The sequence below is a fragment of the Ochotona curzoniae genome, unplaced genomic scaffold, assembly GCF_017591425.1.
Source record: "Ochotona curzoniae isolate NIBS_2020 unplaced genomic scaffold, NIBS_Ocur_1.0 contig_4504, whole genome shotgun sequence".
NCBI classification, from domain to species: domain Eukaryota; kingdom Metazoa; phylum Chordata; class Mammalia; order Lagomorpha; family Ochotonidae; genus Ochotona; species Ochotona curzoniae.
The window spans coordinates 1,865,532-1,888,606 of NW_024466309.1; the positions used below are offsets into that span (position 1 = coordinate 1,865,532).

General features: G+C 40.0%; 1 protein-coding gene across 2 annotated transcripts in view; it reads left to right on the plus strand.

Annotated features, from left to right (window-relative positions):
- The window catches only part of PDCD10 (programmed cell death 10), a 44,089-nt gene extending 26,727 nt beyond the window's left edge, over window positions 1-17,362 (plus strand). For both annotated transcript variants that reach the window (XM_040986395.1, XM_040986396.1), the window contains 6 exons: window positions 3,421-3,474; window positions 8,058-8,175; window positions 9,218-9,344; window positions 14,444-14,522; window positions 14,839-14,921; window positions 17,172-17,362. In XM_040986395.1, the coding sequence (XP_040842329.1) occupies window positions 3,421-3,474; window positions 8,058-8,175; window positions 9,218-9,344; window positions 14,444-14,522; window positions 14,839-14,921; window positions 17,172-17,253 (543 nt within the window). In that variant the 3' untranslated portion in view covers window positions 17,254-17,362. The remainder of the gene's footprint in view (window positions 1-3,420; window positions 3,475-8,057; window positions 8,176-9,217; window positions 9,345-14,443; window positions 14,523-14,838; window positions 14,922-17,171) is intronic.
- Window positions 17,363-23,075: the final 5,713 nt, after the last annotated feature.

Below are 23,075 nucleotides of genomic sequence, written 5' to 3' on the forward strand. Positions count from 1 at the left end.
GACATGTATCTAATTGTAAGAGATTGTGCTTGGATGAGGCTCGATGTTAGCATGGCCAGGGGAAGTTTAGCACATCATCCCAGGGAATGGTTCTTTCCTGTTCCAACTCACAGTAATATGATGTAACAGCCAAGGATTTTACTTGTGAATTTTTACCATTTTGCACTTCTTAGTTATTTGTATGTATTGTAAGATAATTCATTAGTTATCCATAAGACATTGATTGATTGTAATCACCTAAGATTGTTAATGTCCCTTTGATCACTGTTATTGCTATGCTCAGAAGTAGTGATAATTTAGTCCTTATTATACTTTCATTAGTGCCACATGAGACATACGCTGGCGTCTATTTCTATGTGAGGATTCTTGACTCTTTCTACGATTCTTGACTTTTTCATGACCCTAGGGTCACACCGATTCCTTTGTTACATGTTCATTACCTTCATGTGAATGAAGGCTCACTGCTGGTCTCCCCATGGTGGACTGTGCACACTGACTCCATATCTAAGGGCATTTATAATGGAAGTGTAGCAGAAGTTAATACATGCATAGGGGAAACCGAATGTGTCCATGCATGCTGTTCAAGGATGGAATCTCAGCAAAATGATAATGTCCTGACAGTTGGGTGTTGGACCCCCAACATTGTCCACACCTGCATTGTTGGGAGACACCTCAGGGGCAGCATGCTGAACTAGTGAGCGCTCGCAACAGACCCCCATTAGAAAGCTGAAGGGAAATCAGTGGAGAGGGGGAGGGGAAGGCTCAGTGCCTATTAAACTGTGTCATAAAACAAAATAATAATAATGGTTAAAAAGGTATTATTGATAAGATGGACATAACTGTTTTTTTTTCCCAAGCCATTCATTACAGGTTGAAATTATATGTTAATATCAGTGACTTACATAATTTTATAAATGAGGTATCTACTTCAGTTTAACAACAGCTGTGTGCCGGTGTACCTGGCATTGGTGTGGGCAGAGTGGGTACTGTGTATTAGGAGAGCCTGTGGGTTTATACAGAATGTATCTAATACCCCTGGGATGAGGCCCAGCACAGCTTTGCAGGGCCTTCCCAGTGGGAAGACTTGATCTTAACACACATCTAACCTTACTGTCGGTTCTTCTCTTTCTAAAAGTGCATAAATAGAAACTTAGTCTGGAAGTCTACAAACACTGATACCTGTCTTGGATCATTTTGTTAGTTCGTTAACTTTTCTGCACCTCTTTAATTTGTCTTTGCTCTTTTACATGCCAGTCAGGGCAGTACGAAATGAATTAACGATGCATATATAGGTCTGACTCAGACCTTTAACTTGTGTAAGAGGTCGTTGTGGTGTAGAGCCCAAGGAGATGGTTTCCTTTGACAGTGAACACTCATCTCTGCCTGCCAAGGATAGGTTCTTTTCGTCTTTCTGTCTAGTTTAAAAAATAAATTGGTTTAAAGTGTTGGTGAAGTCCTGTGTGTGTGTGCCTGTGTGTATTTGAAATTTATAAACGGAAACCCACACTTCTATCGTTGATGAATTAAAAGGGCAGATCTTATCAGCCTTATTGTTATTTTATCTTAAATAGTAGCCATTATAATTGCAAGAATTATGTAGAAGTAGAAAACCTTCTTCATTTTTCAAAGCTTACTTTTATTTATTAAGAAAGGAGGGTTTTACAGAAAGAAAGGGAGAGACACAGAGATCTCCATTTCCTGGTTCACTCCCCAATAGGCCACAACAGCTAGAGCTGAGCTGCTGTGAAGCTGGGAACCAGGAGCTTCTTCCCAATCTCCGACACAGGTGCAGGAGCTGGAGGATTTAGGCTGGTCTCCACTGGCTTGGGCCATTCCCCATTGGTTTTTCAGGCTGTAAGCAGAGTGCTGGATGGGAAGACAGGAACAGGAATCACTGCCCATATTGAATGCCAGCTCCCGTATATTTGTTTGAAATGTAGAGTGACAGAGAGATCCAGAAGCTACTTGTTCATTCCTTAGTTGGCCTCAGTGATCTGCCAGAGCTGGGCCAAGCTGATGCCAGGACTGGAGTTGTGGCCAGGCCTCCCACATGGTGGCAAGGACTGGAACGCCTGGACCAGGTGTGCTAGCACCAGTATGTAGTGCTGGTGTCACAGCCTGCCTCACCTGCAGATGCCCGCCATGCCATGCCTGGTTAGTTTTATGAAGTATGTAGCTATAAATTTGCTGTCACATCTCTGTGCCATCTCGGTACCAAATGAGGCAGTACTAGAGTTTGTATGATTTGTAGGAGCCTTATTAGATGCTAACCTGCATGGTTGTTTGGGGGAAAGTTAATTCTTTATTTTGGCAGATTTTGTTGCTCTTGTTTGTGTTTAGTTTATAGGGAAATATGGCTGTTGGTCTTTCTATCTTGTTTAGAAAATAGATTAAGCTGTTGGTGAAGTCCTGTGTGTATTTGAAATTTATAAAGAGAAACCCACACTTCCATCATCGATGGAATCGAAAGGGTTTTACTTATTACACAGTATATTAATGTTCATAAAGTTTTTGTAGAATTATTCCAGTTACATAAAATTTTCAAAAATTATATTGTCTTCCAATATTTCATACTGCCCTAAATTAAATATATGTGTGTGTGTGTGTGTGTGTGTGTGTGTGTGTGTGTGTGTATTGAGCTAACTAGCCCAAGCCTTTGACACTGTGGAAATTAAATAACTAGAGCTAGGATTCTAATAATTAACTCTTTAACAAATAAATTATTTTTATGAATTCTGTATGTCCTCTAATTCACTGGAAAATGAATTATATAAAGTATGTTCTGTAAGATCATATGTCCATTTGAAACTGTAGTCCTCACACACTTGTAACAGACATGCAGAGTGTGGGTTGATGTCTGGGTCGGCACTTTGGGGGACTTTGTCCTGTGAAATGCGGGGCGGAGAGGAGCTTCTCCACACTCCAGATGACACATGTGCTGACACAGCACTGCTTGCTGATCAGTCAGATGGACTAAGGTGCATCCCTGCTAGAGAGATGGGAACAATCTGTGTAATAAGTGTTTTCGTGGAGGTGATGATTTCAGATGGTTTGTGTGTGCACGGGCAGGCATGCACGCTCACACACTTGCCATGTGTTTGCCCAACAGAACTAGCTGTATGCAGTAAGTCGAGTAAATACTGTTGTTATTTATAAAGACTTATGATAATCTTTATTCTGTACTTAGATATAATTGTGAGAATGTATTTAAAGAATAAAATACTGAACACTATAGGTAAGTTTTTATGGCTTCCATTGAAAATTTAGCTAGCTTCTTTGTGGGATTATTGGTGATTTACCATCATTTGTAGGCTTTTTGGCTCATTGAATGATAGATCTAACATGAGGATTACTACAATAGAGTATGACATTTTTGCTTTCATCAAACCTTGTATTAATAATTTACAATTTTTATTGCAGCTAGAACGAGTAAATCTGTCTGCAGCTCAGACTCTGAGAGCTGCTTTCATTAAGGTAAGATGCAAATAACTTATTATCATGATTTAAATGTATATTATACATAAGCCTAAGTACGTTATGGTGATTGGAAACTTCTTTCAATGAAAAACGTTTTAGCCTCCTTTTTCTGTAAAGCTTAAAATACTTCCAGAAGGGGAGCTAGAACAATAATTCCTGGGCATTCATATTCTCAGCCCTGTGTGTGCTTTTGAAAATGACCTCTTCAGATTGTAGCTCTCTTATTAACTGTAGGGCATATTTTTTAATCCTTTTTACCAATTAATTTGTTAAAAATTTACATGTAGGACCCCAGTTCAGTAGCATAGTGACTATAGTCCTCACCTTCCATGTGCCGGGATCCCATATGGGTGCCGGTTCTATCCTGGCTGCTCTACTTCCCATTCAGCTCCCTGCTTGTGATCTGGGAATGCCGTCAAGCACGGCTCAAAGCCCTGGGAACCTGCACCTGCGTGGGAGACCCGGGAGAAGTTCCTGGCTTCGGATCTGCTCAGCTCTGGCCATTGTGACCACTTGGGGATTGGACTCTAGTGGACAGAAGATCCTCCATTCTGTCTCTCCTTCTCTGTAAATCTGTCTTCCCAATATAAATAAATAGTTTTTTTAAAAAGAAAAATTACGTGTAAACTTACAGCTTGAAGAGATATTCTTCATACTGTTTAGTTATTGAATGTAAGTTAAGGTTTTAAGTGGGAAAATAATATCCCCATATGCGAATGACACTAGGCACCTGTCGTATAGCAACACAATGATTTAAATGATATACATTATAATAAAGCTATTTTGATATTCTAATAACTTGCAGTGCAGTGCATTTGTACATATACACATTAACCATTAGCTTTCTTACAAAACTTCTCGAAGAATAGGGTCATTTTTATCAGAGGCGGAGAAGAAGGGAGAAAGCTAGAGGCTGGCTAATAGATATAGGGGCTTAGATAGGGGAAGTGACTTCTTATGTCCTGTAGCACGGAAGCTTAACTCCGAGTGACAATTAGTTAAATAATTTAGAATAGTATAGAGGAGTTTGTTTCTAACAGAACCAAGAAACAATAAAGATTTGAAGTGATGACTATATCAGTTACACTGATCTGATTATTAAAAGTGCATTTATGTATTAAAATATGACGCTGCCCCATAATTACATACTATTATTACGTGTCAATTAAAAATTAAAGGGAAATAATGTTCTGCTGAATCATTGGACTGACAGAGAGAACTAAGATGACACTGCAGTGACCTTGTGCTTTTCCTTTGGGTTTTCCATGTGAGATTCCAATGACACATGGGGTTAGTAGGGAAACATGGTAGTGCCATGCCGTAAGCAGTGCTGTGGCATGGGAAGGTCACGTTACCTTTTACACGCTGCTGTGTTGGTAAGGCAGGTGCCAGTTTCACAGCTTTGCTGGTACCAGGAACAGAAAGAAATTTATCCTCTGAACATTCATAAACAGCATCCCGTTGAGGCCCCAGTCTGTGTGATGATACTCCTAAGTGGTAAAATAGTGAGGCTTGTTATCACCAGCAGCACTGCTACTGTCCTAGCATATAAGCTGATGTGCAGTTGTCTGGGAAAGATCGAATTGGAACGTAGGTGAGGGTTTGTGTGGTGTTTTTGTTCTGTTTTTTTGGAAGAAGACAAATTAGTCAGTTTGGGTTGGTTTGTTTTTCACTATCGTGAGATTTCAAATGATTGTGTGAGAGGGCATAGCACTGAAAAGCTGAAGGTTTTTAGTTATTTTAACTGTAAATTATTTAAAATGATAAAGTTCATACAGCTACAAGCTCTTGTCTTTCCAGTTCTTGGGCCATCACATCAGTGATTTGTATCCAACTTTACTTTGTTAGGTAGAGAAATTAATGCCGCGAATAATTTTTCCCAAGGGAAAAACAAAGCAACACTGTGATTATATCCTTGTAGATCTATTTCCTTCTTCACTCCTTGCCACCGTCACCCCTCGAGCATCCCTCTGACTGGTCCTATTTCTTGAGACACTGATTCTTAACAGTGGGTGCTGCTGCTGCTGCCCTTTGGGGTCTTTTTTCTCTTACAACTGGAGATTCGTAAGAGTTAGATACCCATCGAGGTCAAGGTTGTGTTCTGAGAGAAGATCAGGAGGTGCGAGTGCATATGATTAGAGTCTGATTTAAGAACAGATCTAATTTTCGGGCAGAGATACTGAGTTGATTTGAGCTTTTAAACTAAGAAGTAGCTTAACCAGAACTTGTGCCACAAGATACTAAGACTGCTCTGTGTAAACTGTGTACTCGGGCTCAAGCTGGCATCCAGAGACACTTTAGAATTTGTAGTCATACAGCCAGTGCTCCTTGGCTTTTGTTTGACGCTGCGTGAGCTGCTAGCTTGAAGTGATTAGTGATTTTCTCTGAAGCTGGACTTTGGATCCCAGCAGTGATGAAAAAGAAGTGCCACAGGAAGATCATTGTGTAAGAGGAAATGAACGTGCCAGGGACCAATCTAAGTTCAACATTTGGAAAATTGTACAGTGCCTGGTAGATACATATTCTATTAATAAGTAATTGTTTTGCCTCTTGAAAATGAAATGAAATTCTTTCCAATGTGTGTGTGTGTATTTCCTTCTAGGACTTTTCTTTGGTTTGACACTGTCTGCTTACTAACAGCGCTGTTAGGTTCACTGTCTTCTTCATTGTTGTTTGTTTTTTGTCTTTTTTTTTTTCTAAGATCTATTTTTATTGGAAAGACAGATATATAGAGAGGAGGAGAGACAGAGAGGAAGATCTTCCGTCCGATGATTCACTCCCCAAGCGGCCACAATGACTAGAGCTGAGCCAATCCGAAGCCAGGAGCCAGGAACTTCTTCCAGGTCTCCCACGCTGGTGCAGGGTCCCAAGGGTTTGGGCCATCCTTGACTACTTTCCCAGGCTGCAGGCGGGGAGCTGGATGGGAAGCAGGGCCTCTGGAATTAGAACCAGTGCCCATATGGGATTCCGGTGCGTTCAAGGTGAGAGCTTTAACTGCTAGGCTACCACACTTGGCTCATTGTTGTTTTGTTTTACCTTTGAGCCAAACTCTGGCATTTCCTACAAAGAGTGCTCCTCTGCTTCCAGGGTAATTAACCACTTAGGTAGCTTGAATGCAGCCTATGCAAGAGAAACATGGTCATGAAAGGCCACATTGTATGTGATTTATGGCATTTCACCAATTTTCTACTCCTGCATCTTAGTCCACATTTGGCTAACATTCTTTAAAAGACCCTTTTTATTTGTTTTTAAGATAGATTTTATCTTAAATGTACCCTTAGATGGAAAAATGAGAGAGCTCTTGAAAGGCGATCACCCATCAGAATACTTCCCTTAGCAGCACCTCACAGCAGTTACAGTGGCTGGAGACTGAGATAGGTGTGTGCATTTGCCTTCCCCATTTCATTCCATAACCTTCAGTTTTTCGTACTTAGATTTAATGAGAAACAGGGTGTTACAATGGAAAGAGCAACAGTACAGGAAGCCTGTGTCAGCCATGATCGTGAGTGAGTCGGAGAGGAAGCAGATTGACCATGCTTGACACAGAAAGAAGCAACAAAGATTACTCTCTGATTAAAAGCATAAGTCGTGTTTCTATGTGCTAATTGACTAGGATGAAGAAAAAATGGAAATTATCAGGATAATGGTTAAAGCTGAAAACCTATCAAACGATAATCTTGTCTGGTTACAAATTTTAAAAGACAGTAACAAAGTAGACCAGAATTAGTGAAGAAAAAGGGAAACTGAAAATCAACTTTTGTCAAATCAGAACTCTTCGCTTTCAGTCTTAAAGGGCTTAAAGAGTGTAGCGTCCCAGGAAGTCTGAATCACAGTTGAGCCAGTGCAAGCTCAGCCCAGAAAAAGAAACAGAAACAGCCCAGAAAATAGTAGAAGGGTTAATGAGCATTCTGCAAGCAAATGAAGGAAGCAATCTATGAAAATAAAACAAGAAATGAAAATGATTGTGTGAAGAAACAGTTAAAGGATTGCATCGTACCAATCAAATCTGTAGAAAAATGCCAAGTTTTGAGTTCTCTCGTACGAGACAGAGAGAGAACTATATCTCTTACTATTGCCAGCACTGGCTCAGAAGCCTCCTGGTCTTTTCCAAAGTTGGCCGAAGCTGTATTTGGACTGTTGTCTGCTGCTTTCCCAGGCCTTCAGCAAGGAGCCGGATCTGACCTGGCACCTCACCCACCTGAGATGCTGGTGGGATAGGTGGGGCAGCACCTTCAGCCCTACACCATTCTGGCCCCTGAAAAGAGCACTTTGTGGTTGTGGATTGCCAAGATACATATATGATCTTTATTTCTGTCTTTGTAGCTAGTTCAAGTGCATTAAATCTACTAGGAAAAATAAATACTAAATATTTTCTCTTGAAATAGACAATGGAACCAAGGTCATAGTAGAAGCTAAGTGAGTATGTGAGCTCTAGCAGAGCATGTGTGGATGCCATTTATGACGGCTGCTGTCCAGTGTCTGTCCTCGCAGTGGTCCACAAGTCCCTGACAGTTTCTAAATGTTCACATTGGACATGCAGCTATATGTCTATTTCAGAACTAACTTTCTCCTTCTCATAGGCTGAAAAGGAAAATCCGGGTCTCACACAAGATATCATTATGAAGATTTTAGAGAAGAAAAGCATAGATGTTAACTTCACCGAGTCCCTTCTTCGGATGGCAGCTGACGACGTAGAAGGTATCATCAAGGAGAGCCTTGCTTGTGTGTGCAGTTGTTGAAGGTCACCTCTGTCTTCCCTTCCCTGCTCACCTTCCACCTTTCCACTCACACTTTTTAAGGTAGAAAAAAAAGCTGGTATTTCAGCCAAGTCTAGGATTTATTAAAAAAAAAAAAAGGCCCTCATAGTGACTTAGACTGTTAGATCGTAGCCTTAATGAATTGGTAGAGTTGTCTGTGCCTTGCCTGAGCAAGCCTCTTCCCAAGATTGCCTGCTGGGATCCCAGCCATTCTGTTAGCTATGTAGTGACCTTTTCAAAGTTGAACTAGTTATTGAAGAGCCAGAACAAGAGCCTTCCCTCTGCGGCTGCACTTGAGCTGCCTGCCATGTTCAGCTGCAAAGGGGTCTGCATCAGCAGAAGGTAGAATCAGGAACCGAGCATTAAACCCAGCTATTCATTCAGTGTGGGAGATGGCCTTCTGAGGCTCCATCCCTCCCTATTAGGAAACGAGATTTCAAGAATATGCTACTTCAACTTGTTTATGGAAAATGGAATGAAAATGCATGTTCATTTTGATACAGAACAGTGTTTTGATACACAGTAATTTTTTATCATAATATATGAGAAGTGTACATGCATTTCAGAAATTTTTAACACCAAAATAAATTCATATTTTAAATTTCAGTTTTCCATAAACTTTTTGAATTGTGTTTGTATGTTGCCTTTGCCTAATTTATGAGTAGCCCTCCATTTGTGAAATGCTGTCTCAGCACACTGCTGTATGTATTAAGGCTCCCTTTCTAATAATTTTTTAAGAATATTGTGAACTTTACATTTATTTCAAGGTGAAAGTGCTTAGTTTGTGATCAGTGCAGCTAGGGCAAGCACTGATGTTTCTAGACTAAGGTGATTTCTCATAAATTTTACTTTTAACAACTTTGTGTTTGCCAATGCTCTCACCTCTCCCCTTCTTGTTCCCTTATGACCATGCATTGAGGATTCTTACACTTGAACTTAGTTGGGAATCCTGGTGATTTCTGTTTCTTTGTTTGTTTTGTCAGAGTATATGATTGAACGGCCAGAGCCAGAATTCCAGGACCTAAATGAAAAGGCACGGGCACTGAAACAGATTCTCAGTAAGATCCCAGACGAGATCAACGACAGAGTGAGGTTTCTGCAGACAATCAAGTGAGTGATTTGTTTGTTGTTGTTCATAAAAGTACACCAAGAGATCCACTGATTTTAGATGCTTTTCATTAAGTGAATGTAGTCTGAACTAAAAGAAATGGAAAAATCATAAAATTAAAATGAGAAGTAAATCAGGTTGATAACAAGATAACAAAGTTTTATTTCAGAAATGGCATAAGTTAAGTAGTGTAATCTAACTTTGGACCTCCAAATCCTTGTCTTTGACGTGACTTTGGGATGTGCCTGGAGCCAGGAGGCTGGCTGTTAAACAGTAAGGAAGGCTCGTCCCGGTGCAGGTGCAGTGGTTGTCAGAAATTCCTATAAAGGAAAAATAGGTCTTTTCCTAGACAAGACTGCATTGTATGTGTTAACTTGCAGAAACCTAAGGAAACTCTTTTGGGGACCAGAAACCTAACAGCTGTTTTCTAGAAATAGAATGCTTTGAAATTCACCCTGGGGAATAGCCCTCCTTCACAGCCCAGAAGCAGGAGCATGGAAAGCCTAACAGCCAGGCCTACACTGTGAGGGACAGGTACTTAGGGTGTTCAGTTCACTCCTATAAGAAGACTCCAGCTTTCCTGAGTGCTTTCAGGACATACTGCTGGGACAGTTTTCTTACTCATCTTGTGATGCTTAAGTAGACCTGTTTGGCCCATGGAAGGATGAATTGTCAGTGATCCCACTTGGTTGTTCAGACAGTGTATGTGAAGATGTGACATTTGGAGTGAACCTCTGGGGCAGTGCCCGCACACTCGGTTGGAGTGCCTGGGCTCTCATTCCAGTTTCATCCTGACGCATACCCTGGGAGATAGCAATGGCTGGCTCCACTACAGAGCTCTGGCCTGGACCAGCCCCTGCTCCTTGCACGTTTGCAATCTCTCCATCTCTCCCTTTCAAATATATTATGATTTTCAACAGATTTTGCTCCAGGTCACTGAAGCAGAGCTTTATAGAACCAGTATGAAGTTAATGATTACAGCAGTCAGTTAAAGAAACATACATGCTAAGCATTCTTTTTGATACTTTATGTGAGTTTCTGTAAGAAAATTAGGAAATTAGATAACTTTGTTGGGATCACAAAACTGACTAATGACGGAGTTGGATTTGATCCCCAGGATTCTTGTGCCTTGCTGCTCTTTCCAGTCACAGATTCATAACGTTGATTATGTCTGATGGTTGAAAGAGTGGCTAAGTCCTTTTTCTTTTTTCTTTTTAAATAGCACAGTGCTGTTTATGTAAGAGAGATGAGTCAGCCAAACCTACCTTTCTCTCAGTGACTCTCTGGGCATTTCCATTGAACCTTCTGGTTTTTTGTTTGTTTGTTTGTTTGTTTCTTTTATAAAAGCTTTGTTCTTAACAGCCGCATAAACATCAAGGGCTTTATGGGAGTCTTCTCTCATTTCTAAGGAAATGTCAGTAATATGTCAGTTGTACTTTCTGGAGTCAGCACAAATGGACAGGGTAATGGTGAAGAAAATTTATTAAGAGGGCTAATTTGCTAAGGGTGTTGATGTGTATTTTATTCCTGAGATTAAAATTCATCCATGTATAAATAATAAAAACAGCTAAGGTGTAATTTTGTTGTGATATGTTAGTGTCTTCATACATGTTTTTATCACTGTTTAATCTTCACAAAGTAATGGATAAAATTGTACCAGAATACAAAATGGCTGTCCTTAGGCACATACTTAAGAAAGTTCATGGAAAACAGAAACTAGGTCAGCTTAAAGCTCAGCACTCAGTGAAGCAGTTAAATTGCTTCTTTTTTCCCGGGGTTTCTGGGTTCTGGTCCCAGCTCTGCTTCCGCTCCAGCTCCCTGCAGCTGTGCGTGGCCCCTGAGGTTCCTGAGCAGTTGGAGGCCACCTGGCCCACTCCGCACTGTCCAGGGCGTTTGGGGCGTGAACCAGTACGTAGAAAATCTAGTGTGTCCATACGTATTCACTTAGATTCCTGTCTCTCCATTTCAAGTAAATAGAAAATTCCTCTTCAACGTTTATTTTCGTGCCATAAATTTTGAATTCTATGCAGGGTTTTTTTCATATATTCATTTCTCTTTAATTGTTTTAGATCTCTTATATGTAGATTTCAAAATGTTTTGCATAAAAGTAAATTTTTTATGAATTTTTTTGAAGTTTCCTCATACTTAGTTTCTTCATTTATTTTAGCAACATTTTTAAATGAGTAAATTTTTAAATAAGTAAACATTTTTAAATAAATTAAAAAAAAATCACACATCTTCTACCCCAGGTATTTTTTACACAGGTAACGCTAATGGATAATAAATATTCATACTTATTTTGATATTTTGTCAGACTTAAATTTGAATTTTCATTCCAGTGTTTAATTATGTGAGATTGGGTTAATTTGCTTTGCTTCTGACATTCTGTGTGCCTCTGAAAATGAGAGACAGTATTTGTGAGGATTGAAGTGATGTGCTAAGCCTGCACTGGAGTTAGCAGTATGACAACTCCTGCAGCACTGTGGGTTAGTAGATTGTGTAGTGGATATTTCTGTTCACAGCTGAGCTATGTGCATGTGTTATTAAATTGATTTTTCTTAAGTCTGTATGTCTCAATTTGTGGTAACTGGTGAACACTGGTGGTTTATTAATAGTAAAAGCCCCGTATTTATGTATTTACACTTTGCAGTCTACTTTTGTCTGTTTTGTGAAATATCCCCGGGGTTTATTTGTTTCAAGTTGGTCCTTTTCATGATGGCTTCAGAGCATCCTTTCCAGAACTGCACGGTCTAGATCAGGTTACACGGAAAAGAAACAGTACATCGTACAGAGTCACTTCAGCTTTCCTCTTCTTGGTCCCAGTTTGTCCTAAGATGAATGGTTGCATTTTGTCTGATACGTGTTTTCAGTGTGTTTTTTCTAAAAGTTGCCCTACTGTATAGCTGCATATCACCAGGCTCCTTTCCATTCTAGTCATATTGTCTGTCCCTTATCACAGAACCCTACTGATCCAAAGTGCGTGCATAATTCCATGATCGCTATTTTATCTAAACTTTCTCTGCTTAATGTACTTTTTGTTGTTGTCCTGAAATGTTATCTTATAGGACGTAAACTCAGGTAATTAACAGAATTTAGCTTTGCTTGTCTAGATGTTCGTGCCATAAGCAAACATTTCTCTATACATACAAATGACATAAATTATTTTTAGAGAACATTTCTCAGTGGCTTAATGTGTCATTAAGAGTGCAAGCAGAAGGCCGGACTTAGGGGTAAATGGCCTTGATCAGTACAGAATTCATTTAAAATCCTTTGCTGAGAAGATATCCGATCTTAGCTCCAGGTTCCCAAGCAACAGTAGCTTTCAAACTTGGCTGATCAGCACAGTCACTTGCAGAGTTGTTTTCTGTTTTGTTTCTCCCTCCCCTTTTATTAATAGCTAGAGGCAGCTGTGGGGCCTGCAGTGCCTTCCTCTGCTCCCACGGCCTGTAGGATCCGGCCGTCCCCACTGTGCGCACAGCGCGTGCTTCACTCCTCAGGCAGGCCTGCAGCAGCTCTGTGAGATCGTTTGTACCAGGATTTAAAAATGTGCTTTAGTGTGAAGCCTAGGGAGCTTGCTTTGCTGGTGACTGATTTTTCTTCCATTATATTCTATTTTGCATAGCTCAAGTCACAGTTTTTCTCAAACAGGAGGATGGTCATATTGACACCGTTATATTAAGCAGTAATGAGTTTGTAACTGTAGCAATGCAGAGGATTCCACTTGATGAAAATGAAAGGAACAGTATGTAACTTGCAGGTGCTGCTACCAAGCTAAATATAAATGAAAACAAAACGGAGTGGACAAGGTGGCATGTTTATATGAAATTGATTGTACCGATTCAATATGTAAACTATTTTAGTCTAATATCAGTGTTTGATTTGGTAAAATCACTAGGCTACTAAGAAAATATTTATTGAAATAATTAATGAAATTGTCACTACTTCATGGTAGACCAAACTGTTGTTTAATACCAATTGTTAAAGGCCTGCAGTTTGTAGAATTGTATACATTTATTAACTGGGAGGTTGCCAGGAAACATGCAAAAGCACACAGATATCTTGACATTGCGCTGTTTGTGTTTTGTGAGTATGTGTTTAAATAAAATGGAATCTTTTTGGTCTGGGATTATTGCAACCTGACATTTGTCATTAAAATATCAGTAATGGAAGGTTATACTTGAGATGGCCTCTGTCCAGCTCTGTCATGTCCTTACCCTTAACACTGCAGTGGAATAGTACGAGTTTCTGTAATGACTTAATGACTAGAAGAGATGTGAACAAAGAGAAGACTTAATTTAGACTAAAGGTAGAGAATTTAGGTTTATATAAAGTTCACTTCGATGGAAAAAAAACAGTTACTGTGACATTAAGATGTGAAAATTCAGAAGGGTGTAATAGGAAAGACAGCTTCAGGAAGTAGTGCGTGGATGGGAAGAACATCAAGCTGAAATAAAGAAATGGTTCCTGTCTTTAGAAAGGAGAAGAATGGATGGATGGATTTATAGACAAAGGGTCGTGCTTGAAAGGTTCTGTGGGACATTCTGTTGAGTACTGTCCAGAGAATTTAAAGATCATTTTTAAAGGAAGTGCTAACAGCAATGGGCTAGATTTGGCAGATAGTTACCACATAAAGAATAAACATGTCTAAAAAGGATGAAAAGGAGAAGGAATGTTGGCTTAAAAACGCAGGATATTTCTGGAGAAAGTGTTTTTAACTTCAGAACTATTAGGCATGTAACATGACATATTGGCAAATGAAAATTACTTAATATGTAATAGGAAGTGTCATAAACATTGTTCATGACACAGAGTAGCTTGCATTCACTTAACATTAGCCCAAGAAAAGAAAGGTGAATAACCCTGCGTTCACCATTGCTAATTTAGTGTTGGTTGGCATTGTCTCGTCAGCAGTGCAAGCGAGTTGGGATCCGGGCATGCAGCTGCAGCTCCCTTCCCTCCTGGCAGCGAGCGTCATCTCGGTGCAGTGGACAGAAGATAATCAAGAGCGTGTATTATGATTAGTAGATCCTGTATGCATGCAAGCACGTTCAAGTTTAATATCAAACTGGTATTAAAAATTCTGTTTTCCTTTTTTCAACAGAGACATAGCTAGTGCAATAAAAGAACTTCTTGATACAGTGAATAATGTCTTCAAGAAATATCAGTACCAGAACCGCAGGGTAAGTTTGGTAGAAATCTTGCTAGTTGCTTCTGTAGCTGATGGTTTAGATTTCGTGTTTGTGTGTTTGTTTGTTTGTTTTTTTAAGCACTAACGGGGTTTGATTATTGCAGATAATTTTGTGTTACTAACTGTTGGATTTGTTCTTGCATTTAAGCATGCTATGGTTCATGTGTTGAAAGAGATACTCTTAAAAATGCTTACCTATAATAAAAAGACCATTCTGTATTCTTTGTAATTTGCTGTGTTTGACTCTGTCTTTTGTGGAGTTTTTTTCCTACTTAGTATTTTTTTATTGTTATTTTTCATGTCTGTAGGCACTTGAACACCAAAAGAAAGAATTTGTAAAATACTCCAAAAGTTTCAGTGATACTCTGAAAACATATTTTAAAGATGGCAAGTAAGTAACGTCCTTTATCCTTTTCTTTTAAAATTAGAGGATGCGACTCTCCGTGATTCTAAAACCATATAAATGAAACCCTTTCACTGTATTACTAATACTCAAGGCAATTAATGACAAGAGCCAAGTGTTATGCATAGAAAATGCTGGTTGCTGATCCAGTTGTGACTGGTGTGAGAGTTGTTGGACTTTTCCTGAGAAGTGTCACAGAATGACAGTTCCAGCTGCGGCGGCTCTTGGTCTCCCTACACCCTGCTTCCAGAGGGGGAAGCGACTGCAGGCATTGTGGAACCAAATGTGTATGACTTTCTTCTAATAAAACTCTCTGTGTAGTCAATGGAGCATCATGTTGTGTGATTTGCACCTATCACATAACATCTTTTGTAAATCGTTTGGTAACCAACTAAAATTTTAAGAACCTTTTTTTTCTGTCCTTCCTTACCAATCCCTGATTTTCAGAGTTAATTGGCATCCAATTTGGGTTCATTTCAAAGAAGTTTCAGTGCTACTGAATTGTAGGTCTCTGTTGGGAACACTACACTGGTGTTACAGGCAGAAGTTCTCGATTCTTGTCTGGATGTTTAGTTACTTTGGATCAGTTTTGAAAATCACTTCCTAAGCTCCACTCTGACAGATTCTGATTGCATGAGCTTGTGTGGCACGTCAGGAGGTGAGTGAGGGTTTGGTGCCTCAGCAGTGGTGATCCACCGTCTTGGCAGGTGTAATTGGGCATGGAGTTTAGCCTTTAAGTGCAGTTATATGAAGGCGTTATAGAAAAATCAGGGTATTTTATGTGTTTCCATACATACTTTTGCATATGTATAAAGGATGTATTGATGAAAAAAACATGGCATGTCACCTGAAGTATTTTACCACAGGGTGTGATTTGTACTTGAGAAGGAATGCTGCAGATCTGTGCACAGCACCAACTGCTTAGAGTAGCAGAATAATCTGGATAAGCGGCTCAAACATCTACCTGCCAGCAGCGTTTCACATTCCCTCGAACATTTCCACTGTTACAGTACTCTAATAAAACATTTAAAAAGAATGCTGAATTCAGTTCATCTTCAGAGTAAATTTTAATAGTTAAAAGACATTGAAAAATAGTTGTTATGTATGCACTTATAAATTAACGATACTGAGATTTTGTCAGTGACTTTTTTTATTTGAATATATAAGGAAAATGTTCCAGTGGCCAAGCTTAGTAAGCTAGCAGTTGTGTTCTGAAAATGAATTTTTTTCTGTTTCTTGTTCTCTTAAGTCTATATAACCAACAACAAGTTAAAATTATAATTTCTAGTTTAGAATCAATATTTCTCATTCCTGAACTAATTCAGATTTATTGTGGATTAAGTACATTGAAAGGCAGAGTCAGTTTAAAGCCTAATTTTCATGAAACACAAATTATCCCCGCGGACTATTCAGGTTCCTTTGCTACTTTTCTCCATTTGGCAGCTTCTTCCTCGATTTGTGAATAATGTGTCATGAGAAAGTTACCTTTAAGCCATCATGCAATAGAGGGATGAAATTGCATCAATTCTCTAATTTTTCCTGGTCCCTCCTTTTTTTGAGAGCTGTGGATGAGGAAGAGACAAGTGCTGGAGAGGCACAGTAGGGCTGGGGTGGGTCTGTGCTCTGAGGAAGCTGGCGTGTATCAGGCCGACTCTTGAGTGTGGGAGCCACGTGATTGCCCTTGTCCAAGGTGCATTAATTCTTAAGGCAGCTTACAGTTTTCATGTTTTTTAAAACACAGTAGCATTCTAATGAATCATATTGGATTTAATTTTGCTCAAAACTTTGAGTAAAATTTTTTTATCAAATTTTACCTTAAGTGTCTAAGAAACCAGCTTGAGACCACTTCTGAATCTTCTTCTTTGCTATCTGAGATCCTTTATTTCATTAACTTCTATGAGGCTCTTCTCTTTGGCCATGCCCGGTACTCTTGTAACCATGTCCCAGCCTCCTGGTGGTCGCCCTGGGCCCCTGTGAGCTGTCCACCCACCTGCAGGCCTCAGAGGGCTGGTTCCCAGACAGAAGAACCACCAGGGGGCAGTCATCTCTACATGCTTAGCTTGTAAATGCTGCAAAATCATTAAATCCAACGTGAAATAAAAGTGATAAAGTCATTGCTAGCATACATCTTGCCTTATTTGGTTTAATCACTGCCATTGAAACATGGCATTAAGTAGAAATGTTTTAAAGGGATGGAATTTTAGGATGAAATTAACACATTTCTTTTCTTTTTAACAGGGCAATAAATGTGTTCATAAGTGCCAACCGACTAATTCATCAAACCAATTTGATACTTCAGACCTTCAAAACTGTGGCCTGAAAGTTGTGTATGTTACGAGATGTACTTCTCAGTGGCAGTGTTGAACTGCTTTATCTGTAAATTTTAAAGTTTGACTGTATAAATTATCAGTCCCTGCCAAGGGATGGAATCCAGGATGTTGAATGGGATTATTGCCATCTTACACCATATTTTTGTAAAATGTAGCTTAACCATAATCTCACACTGAAGATTTTGCATCACTTTTGCTATTATCATTCTTTTAAGAATTATAAGCCAAAAGAATTTACGCCTTAATGTGTCATTATATAACATTCCTTAAGAGAATTGTAAATATTGGTGTTTGTTTCTGACATTTTAACTTGAAAGCGATATGCTGCAAGATAATGTATTTAACAATATTTGGTGGCAAATATCCAATAAATAGTTTACATCTGTTAAACATTTCTTTACTTGAAAAAAATGCATGTGTGTGTGCGTGTGTGTGTATTTATATGAGATCAAAAGGCTACGAGATCTTGGTGTAATGTCTGAAGAACTTTTAACGGGAACTTACTAGCAATTTATCAAATAATATAGCAACAAGAATTTCTATTTTTGTCCCTTAATCATTTTGGGCAAAAAGTATTCATGGAAGTATTTTTGTTAGTAATTACATATGAACTACTCAGTATTTTTCCATTGTTTTCAATCTATTTTAAGAAACTTCTGAGAAAGAGGTGGCAGTGTATAGTATGTCCACACTATAACGTCACTTTTTTAGCTCTGGCAATATGGATTTGATTTTTTGAACTCTGACAATGTAGGTTTAAGTCTTGGTATACTGGGCCCTAACAAGTATGCACATTTTTTTAACTAACAACAGTTAATAGTATTTTGAAGTTACACCTGTAGTTGTTTTGAAATTGTTGTGAGTGTTACTCCTATATACACTCTGTAAAATGTACAATTTGTTTTGCCATAGAGAGGATCAAGGAAATTATGTATGAAGTATTCGTGTTAAGTGATTGCATTTTTAATTATAAAAATAAAATTCGCAATTTGTTTATCTTTGATAAAGATTTTAAATGTAAAACTAAATCTGCTGGCAATGATTTTCCTTTTGCTGTAATGCAATATTTTAAGTTCTCCATTTTTAAACAGTGGATTTTTATAGAATTACTATCATTGGCAACATAAAAATGAGTCAAAATTATATATGAACAAGAAATGGGGAAAGGATCAGAAAAATATACAATTGGGTAAAATCTTTTATTGGGCATTTTATTGAATTGCTTTCATTTCTTCCAAGACAGAAAAACTTTACAGCACAGAATAATGTTCTTTAGTATTCCTTTTTAGCATGAACTGTCATTCCCTCTCGGAACTACATGGACTAGATGGATGATTTTTTGCAAAACAGACTTGTAAACATATGGGAAAAAAAAGGTAGTGTTTGATTTGCAGCAGACTTCTCTGACGTAAAACAAAGCCTGTCATGATTCCTCCTGTTGTACTGACTCCCTTAGCAGAACTGACCAGTGGGCAGGCTGGCCCCAGTGCTCTGACTCCTGCTCCCTGGCTGTAGCTTCGGGGAAGGGCCGAGGCTCCAAGGCAAGTGACGCCCTCAGAGTAAAGGAAGAAAATACTGCTGTATTTACATTTATTTACTTATCCTTAGCTGTCCCTCCTATGATTGAAGTAGCCAGAAGAACTTAGGTTACCCATTAGAACTGCTGGGACTGTGCAGACTTCATGAACACGGGCTCTCCCACTGCTGGAAATGTAGGATACTGGTTCCCACAGGCCAGTATGACACGCCTCTGCCTGGTCCACAGTAAGCTGAACAACATCAGGATAATGTATTTTTCATAAATGTGAATGTGTGCATTTTGAAGGATCATTGTTTGCACAGGATTGCTACTTAAATTTACTCATTTTTATTATTTTTTTCTTTTTCCGCCTCATTTTTATTCTTTATTACTATAGAAGGTACCTCTCCACTTGTTTTGAAATAAAGAAAGGATGTGATAATGAATAATAGGATTCCTTTTTAATGATTGGATTCTAATAACCCTTATTGGGCAGACATGAGGTTCTTTAGCTTTGTATAAGAATGCATTTTCAGAGCTGCCAAACATTTAGAGTAGAAAGAACAGTGCAGAGAACATGCACGTGACCTTGTACCCAGATTCACCTGTTAAACCTGTAGCCCGTGTTTACTCACTTGTTAGTCTGCTCTCTATCAGCACTTACATCTTTTCTGTGGTTCATTTCCACGGCCACTCTTGTCTTAAATGGCATTAACAGGCTTTTGAAGAATACATTCCTGTTCCCCCTTCCAAACTTTCAGTAAATTTTTCCTGTTTGGATTTTCTAATGGTTGTGTTGTAAGTGGTGGGCACGGTATGGATCCTCACAGGGTTAGACCAGTCTTGACCCTGGGATGTTAGTTTGGGTCAGCTGGTCAATACAGTGTTTAGTTTCTCCAATGTGTAGTTACCATTCCCCCCCGCCCCGAGATTCCCTTGTTTCGAAGGCTGAGTTAGGGAGAGAGATCTGACGTCCACCAGTTCTCTCCCCAGATGGCCACAATGGCCAGAGCAGAGCCAGCACTCCTCATCTCCCATGTGGGAGGCAGAGGCTCAGGCACATCACACATATTTGCTTTTTCAGGCAGGGACTTCCCATTAAATTACAAGGCTGCGTGGTAACTTATTTTACAAGCAATAAGCAGGATGTTTTGATTTTTCTTTTTAAAGAATTTTTTTTGGTGTTGCAAGGTCTTACAGAGAGAAGGAGAGACAGAAATAACATCCCCAAGTGGCTACAAGGACCAGAGCTGAGCTGATCCAAAGCTAAGAGCCAGGAGCTCTTCCAGGTCTCCGACATGAGTGCAGGGTCCCAAGGCTTCTGGCCATCTTGGACTGCTTTCCCAGGCCACAAGCAGGGAGCTGAATGGGAAGTGGAGCAGCTGCTGACAATAGAACTGGCGCCCAAATGGGATCCTGGCACATGCAAGGCGAGTACTTTAGCCAGTAAGCCATCATGCCAGGCCCGCAATAAGCAGTTTTGAAAACTTGCAAGACAAATCTCCCATTTTCTGGCTTACTCCTCAAGTGCCCGCAGCACCCTCAACTAATCAAAGAACAGGAGCCAGGAACTTGAAGCTTCCACATGAGTGAAGCTATGCCTGCTGTCCACTGAGTGCATCTTGGCAGGAAGCTGTGGGGTGTGGCCGTCTTACTAGGCCTTTTTAAAGCTATGCTAAAGTCCTTCAGAGATGAACCATCTGGGTGCAGGCTAGCAACGTTCTTCCCTCGCTTCAATTGCAGTTTACCATTCTTGCTTAGTCTTAGCTTGCTGTTCACGAGATGGCTTTGCAGCTGCAGCACTGTGTCTCAGGCACACAAGAGCCCGTGCTTGCCCGCCATTCACCCACCTATACTCACAAGAGTGCTCGCATCTTACTGCAGTAGACTCGGTTTTCTGCTTGCATGCCTACCCGCAGTGCTTCATAATTCATCACTCTTGCAATAGGAGCTCATTGAGGCAGCAACCCCTGTCCTTGCATCATCTTTTTTACAACAGGTATTATGTAAAAGATGTTCCAGAACCTGGGATCAGCAATCTCTCTATAAAGAACTGGGGAGAGGGGTTTTGTTGGGTACATAGATTTGGATTGTGGTTGTACCTTCTCCAATGGGGTGTCTTCCTCTAAGCCATTTGGCAAACTCGGCCAAAGACCTGGAGACACTGGACTGATGGCAATGATGCTAGCATCACCATTAATAAAATACAACTAATGTCATGTATGAACGAACTTCAAAACATTGCTTGAGTGCCCGGTATGGTAGCCTAGCAGCTAAAGCCCTCGGCTTGAACACGCCAGGATCCTATATGGGTGCTGGTTATAATCCCGGTGACCCTGCTTCCCACCCAGCTTCCTGCTTGTGGCCTGGGAAACCTGTCAAGGATGGCCCAAGGCCTTGGAACCCTGCACTGGTGTGGGAGACATGGAGGAAGTTCCAGGATTCTGGCTTCAGATCAGTGCAGCACTGGCCATTGCGGTCACTTGGGGAGTGAATCATTATAGGGAAGATCTTCCTCTCTGTCTCTCCTCTCTGTATATCTGATTTTGCAATAAAAATAAAATTTTTTTTAAAGTTGCTTGGAAAAAGAAGTAAAAATTTTAAAAATGTGAACTTTCTCAGCGTAAGCTCCATATGGCTCAAGACACTTGTGATGCCAGCCGTTCGGCACATGCCAGAGGAAGTGAGATTTGTGAGATCATATTCATGCAAATGCAGTCTTTTTCACATTGTCACCTGAAGGAAAAGGTAAGATGAGGAAAGAAGTCAGAGGGGCCAGTGTGTTGAGGGGCTTTTGTTTGTTTGATGTGGTACAGTTCCATAGGCTCAGGGACATCCCCTCCCACCTTCCCCAATGGTCCTCACCCCCACAGTCTTCCCTTCTGTTACAGCGATGTAGTCCAGAGGCAGCAACCGCAGCTGCATCGTTCTGGCAGTGTATCACCCCACTAGGTATAGCCATGGGTACAAGTTCCAGCATCCTGCTGTCAGGATCCCTTCAGAGATGCACACTGCACTGGGTCTTTGCTCCTTGGGATGCTAGTAGGAGCCAGTTTTTGTCTTGGCTTAGTCATGCACTGAACTGTTTCAGGTTCTGCTGCTTCGTTTCTGACCCAGCTTCCTCCAGCCTGGGAAAGCAGTGGATGGTAACTCACGTATCATCTTCCACACAGGAGACAGATGGAGTCGGCAGTTCCTGACGAGCTCAGACAGGCCTGGGCATTGTTGCTGTTGGGACGGGAAGCAGCAGACGCAGGGTCAGATTCTCTTTCCACACTGGCTCCCTCCTCCGTTTTTGCCTTTCACATAAATACTTCAGAAGTCAGAAATAACCAGCTCAAAACTACACCACTGCCTGCACACACAAAGTTAAATGTGCTTGTTCACACGTGAGAATGAATTCACAGTGCTGCTTCCACACCATCCCCCCTGGATTCTTTCTATTGCCTTCATGATGCTGTGCCTCTACCCCAAATCCATCTCCTCATTTACTCCAGTAGATGCCTGTAATACTCTCACATCAAGTAATTGTGTGTTTTTTTTGTTGTTTTGTTTTGTTTTGTTTTTTGCGTTAAGTTTTTATTGGTTTCAATGAGCCTTTAAGTGTGTTTTTTTAAATGTACCTTTTAAACATTTCCCCAAAATTTATAGGAGCATGAAAGTTATGCTTGACAGAATTATTTAGATCTATCCAATGTCTGCGATTAGCTATTAGCAGACATAAATCAGTGTTACGTTTTTGGTGATAGCATTTTTTGTTTTTGTTTTTGTTTTTTTAATTGTTATTAACATTGTATTATGTGATACAGTTTTATAGGCACTGGGATCCCCCTCCCACTCCTCCCACAACCCTCCCCCCCCATGGTGGATTCCTCCATCTTGCTGCATAACCACAGTTCAAGTTTAGTTGAGATTCCTTCATTGCAAGCATATACCTAGCATAGAGTCCAGCATCTTATGGTCCAGATAAGTTCAGCGGCCTCTTGGGGAGACCTTCTCTGGTCTGAAGGTAGAGCTAACAGAGTAAAGTCCCGGTCAGTTAAAACCTCCAACAAAACATCAGCAACAATATACAATGTTATGGAATTAATTGACATAGTATTGAGTAAACAACATGTTAAAAATAATGCAAGTTCAATTCTTCAAAACACACAGGTTGAGACAGTATCAATGACAGGTTCAAAAACAAACAAAAATTACAGGTTAAATCAAGGCAAACATGGTATCTAACCTTTTGGGATTCTCTCATTTCCCTTAGCATTATAATTTCCAGTTGGGCCCATTTAGCCACAA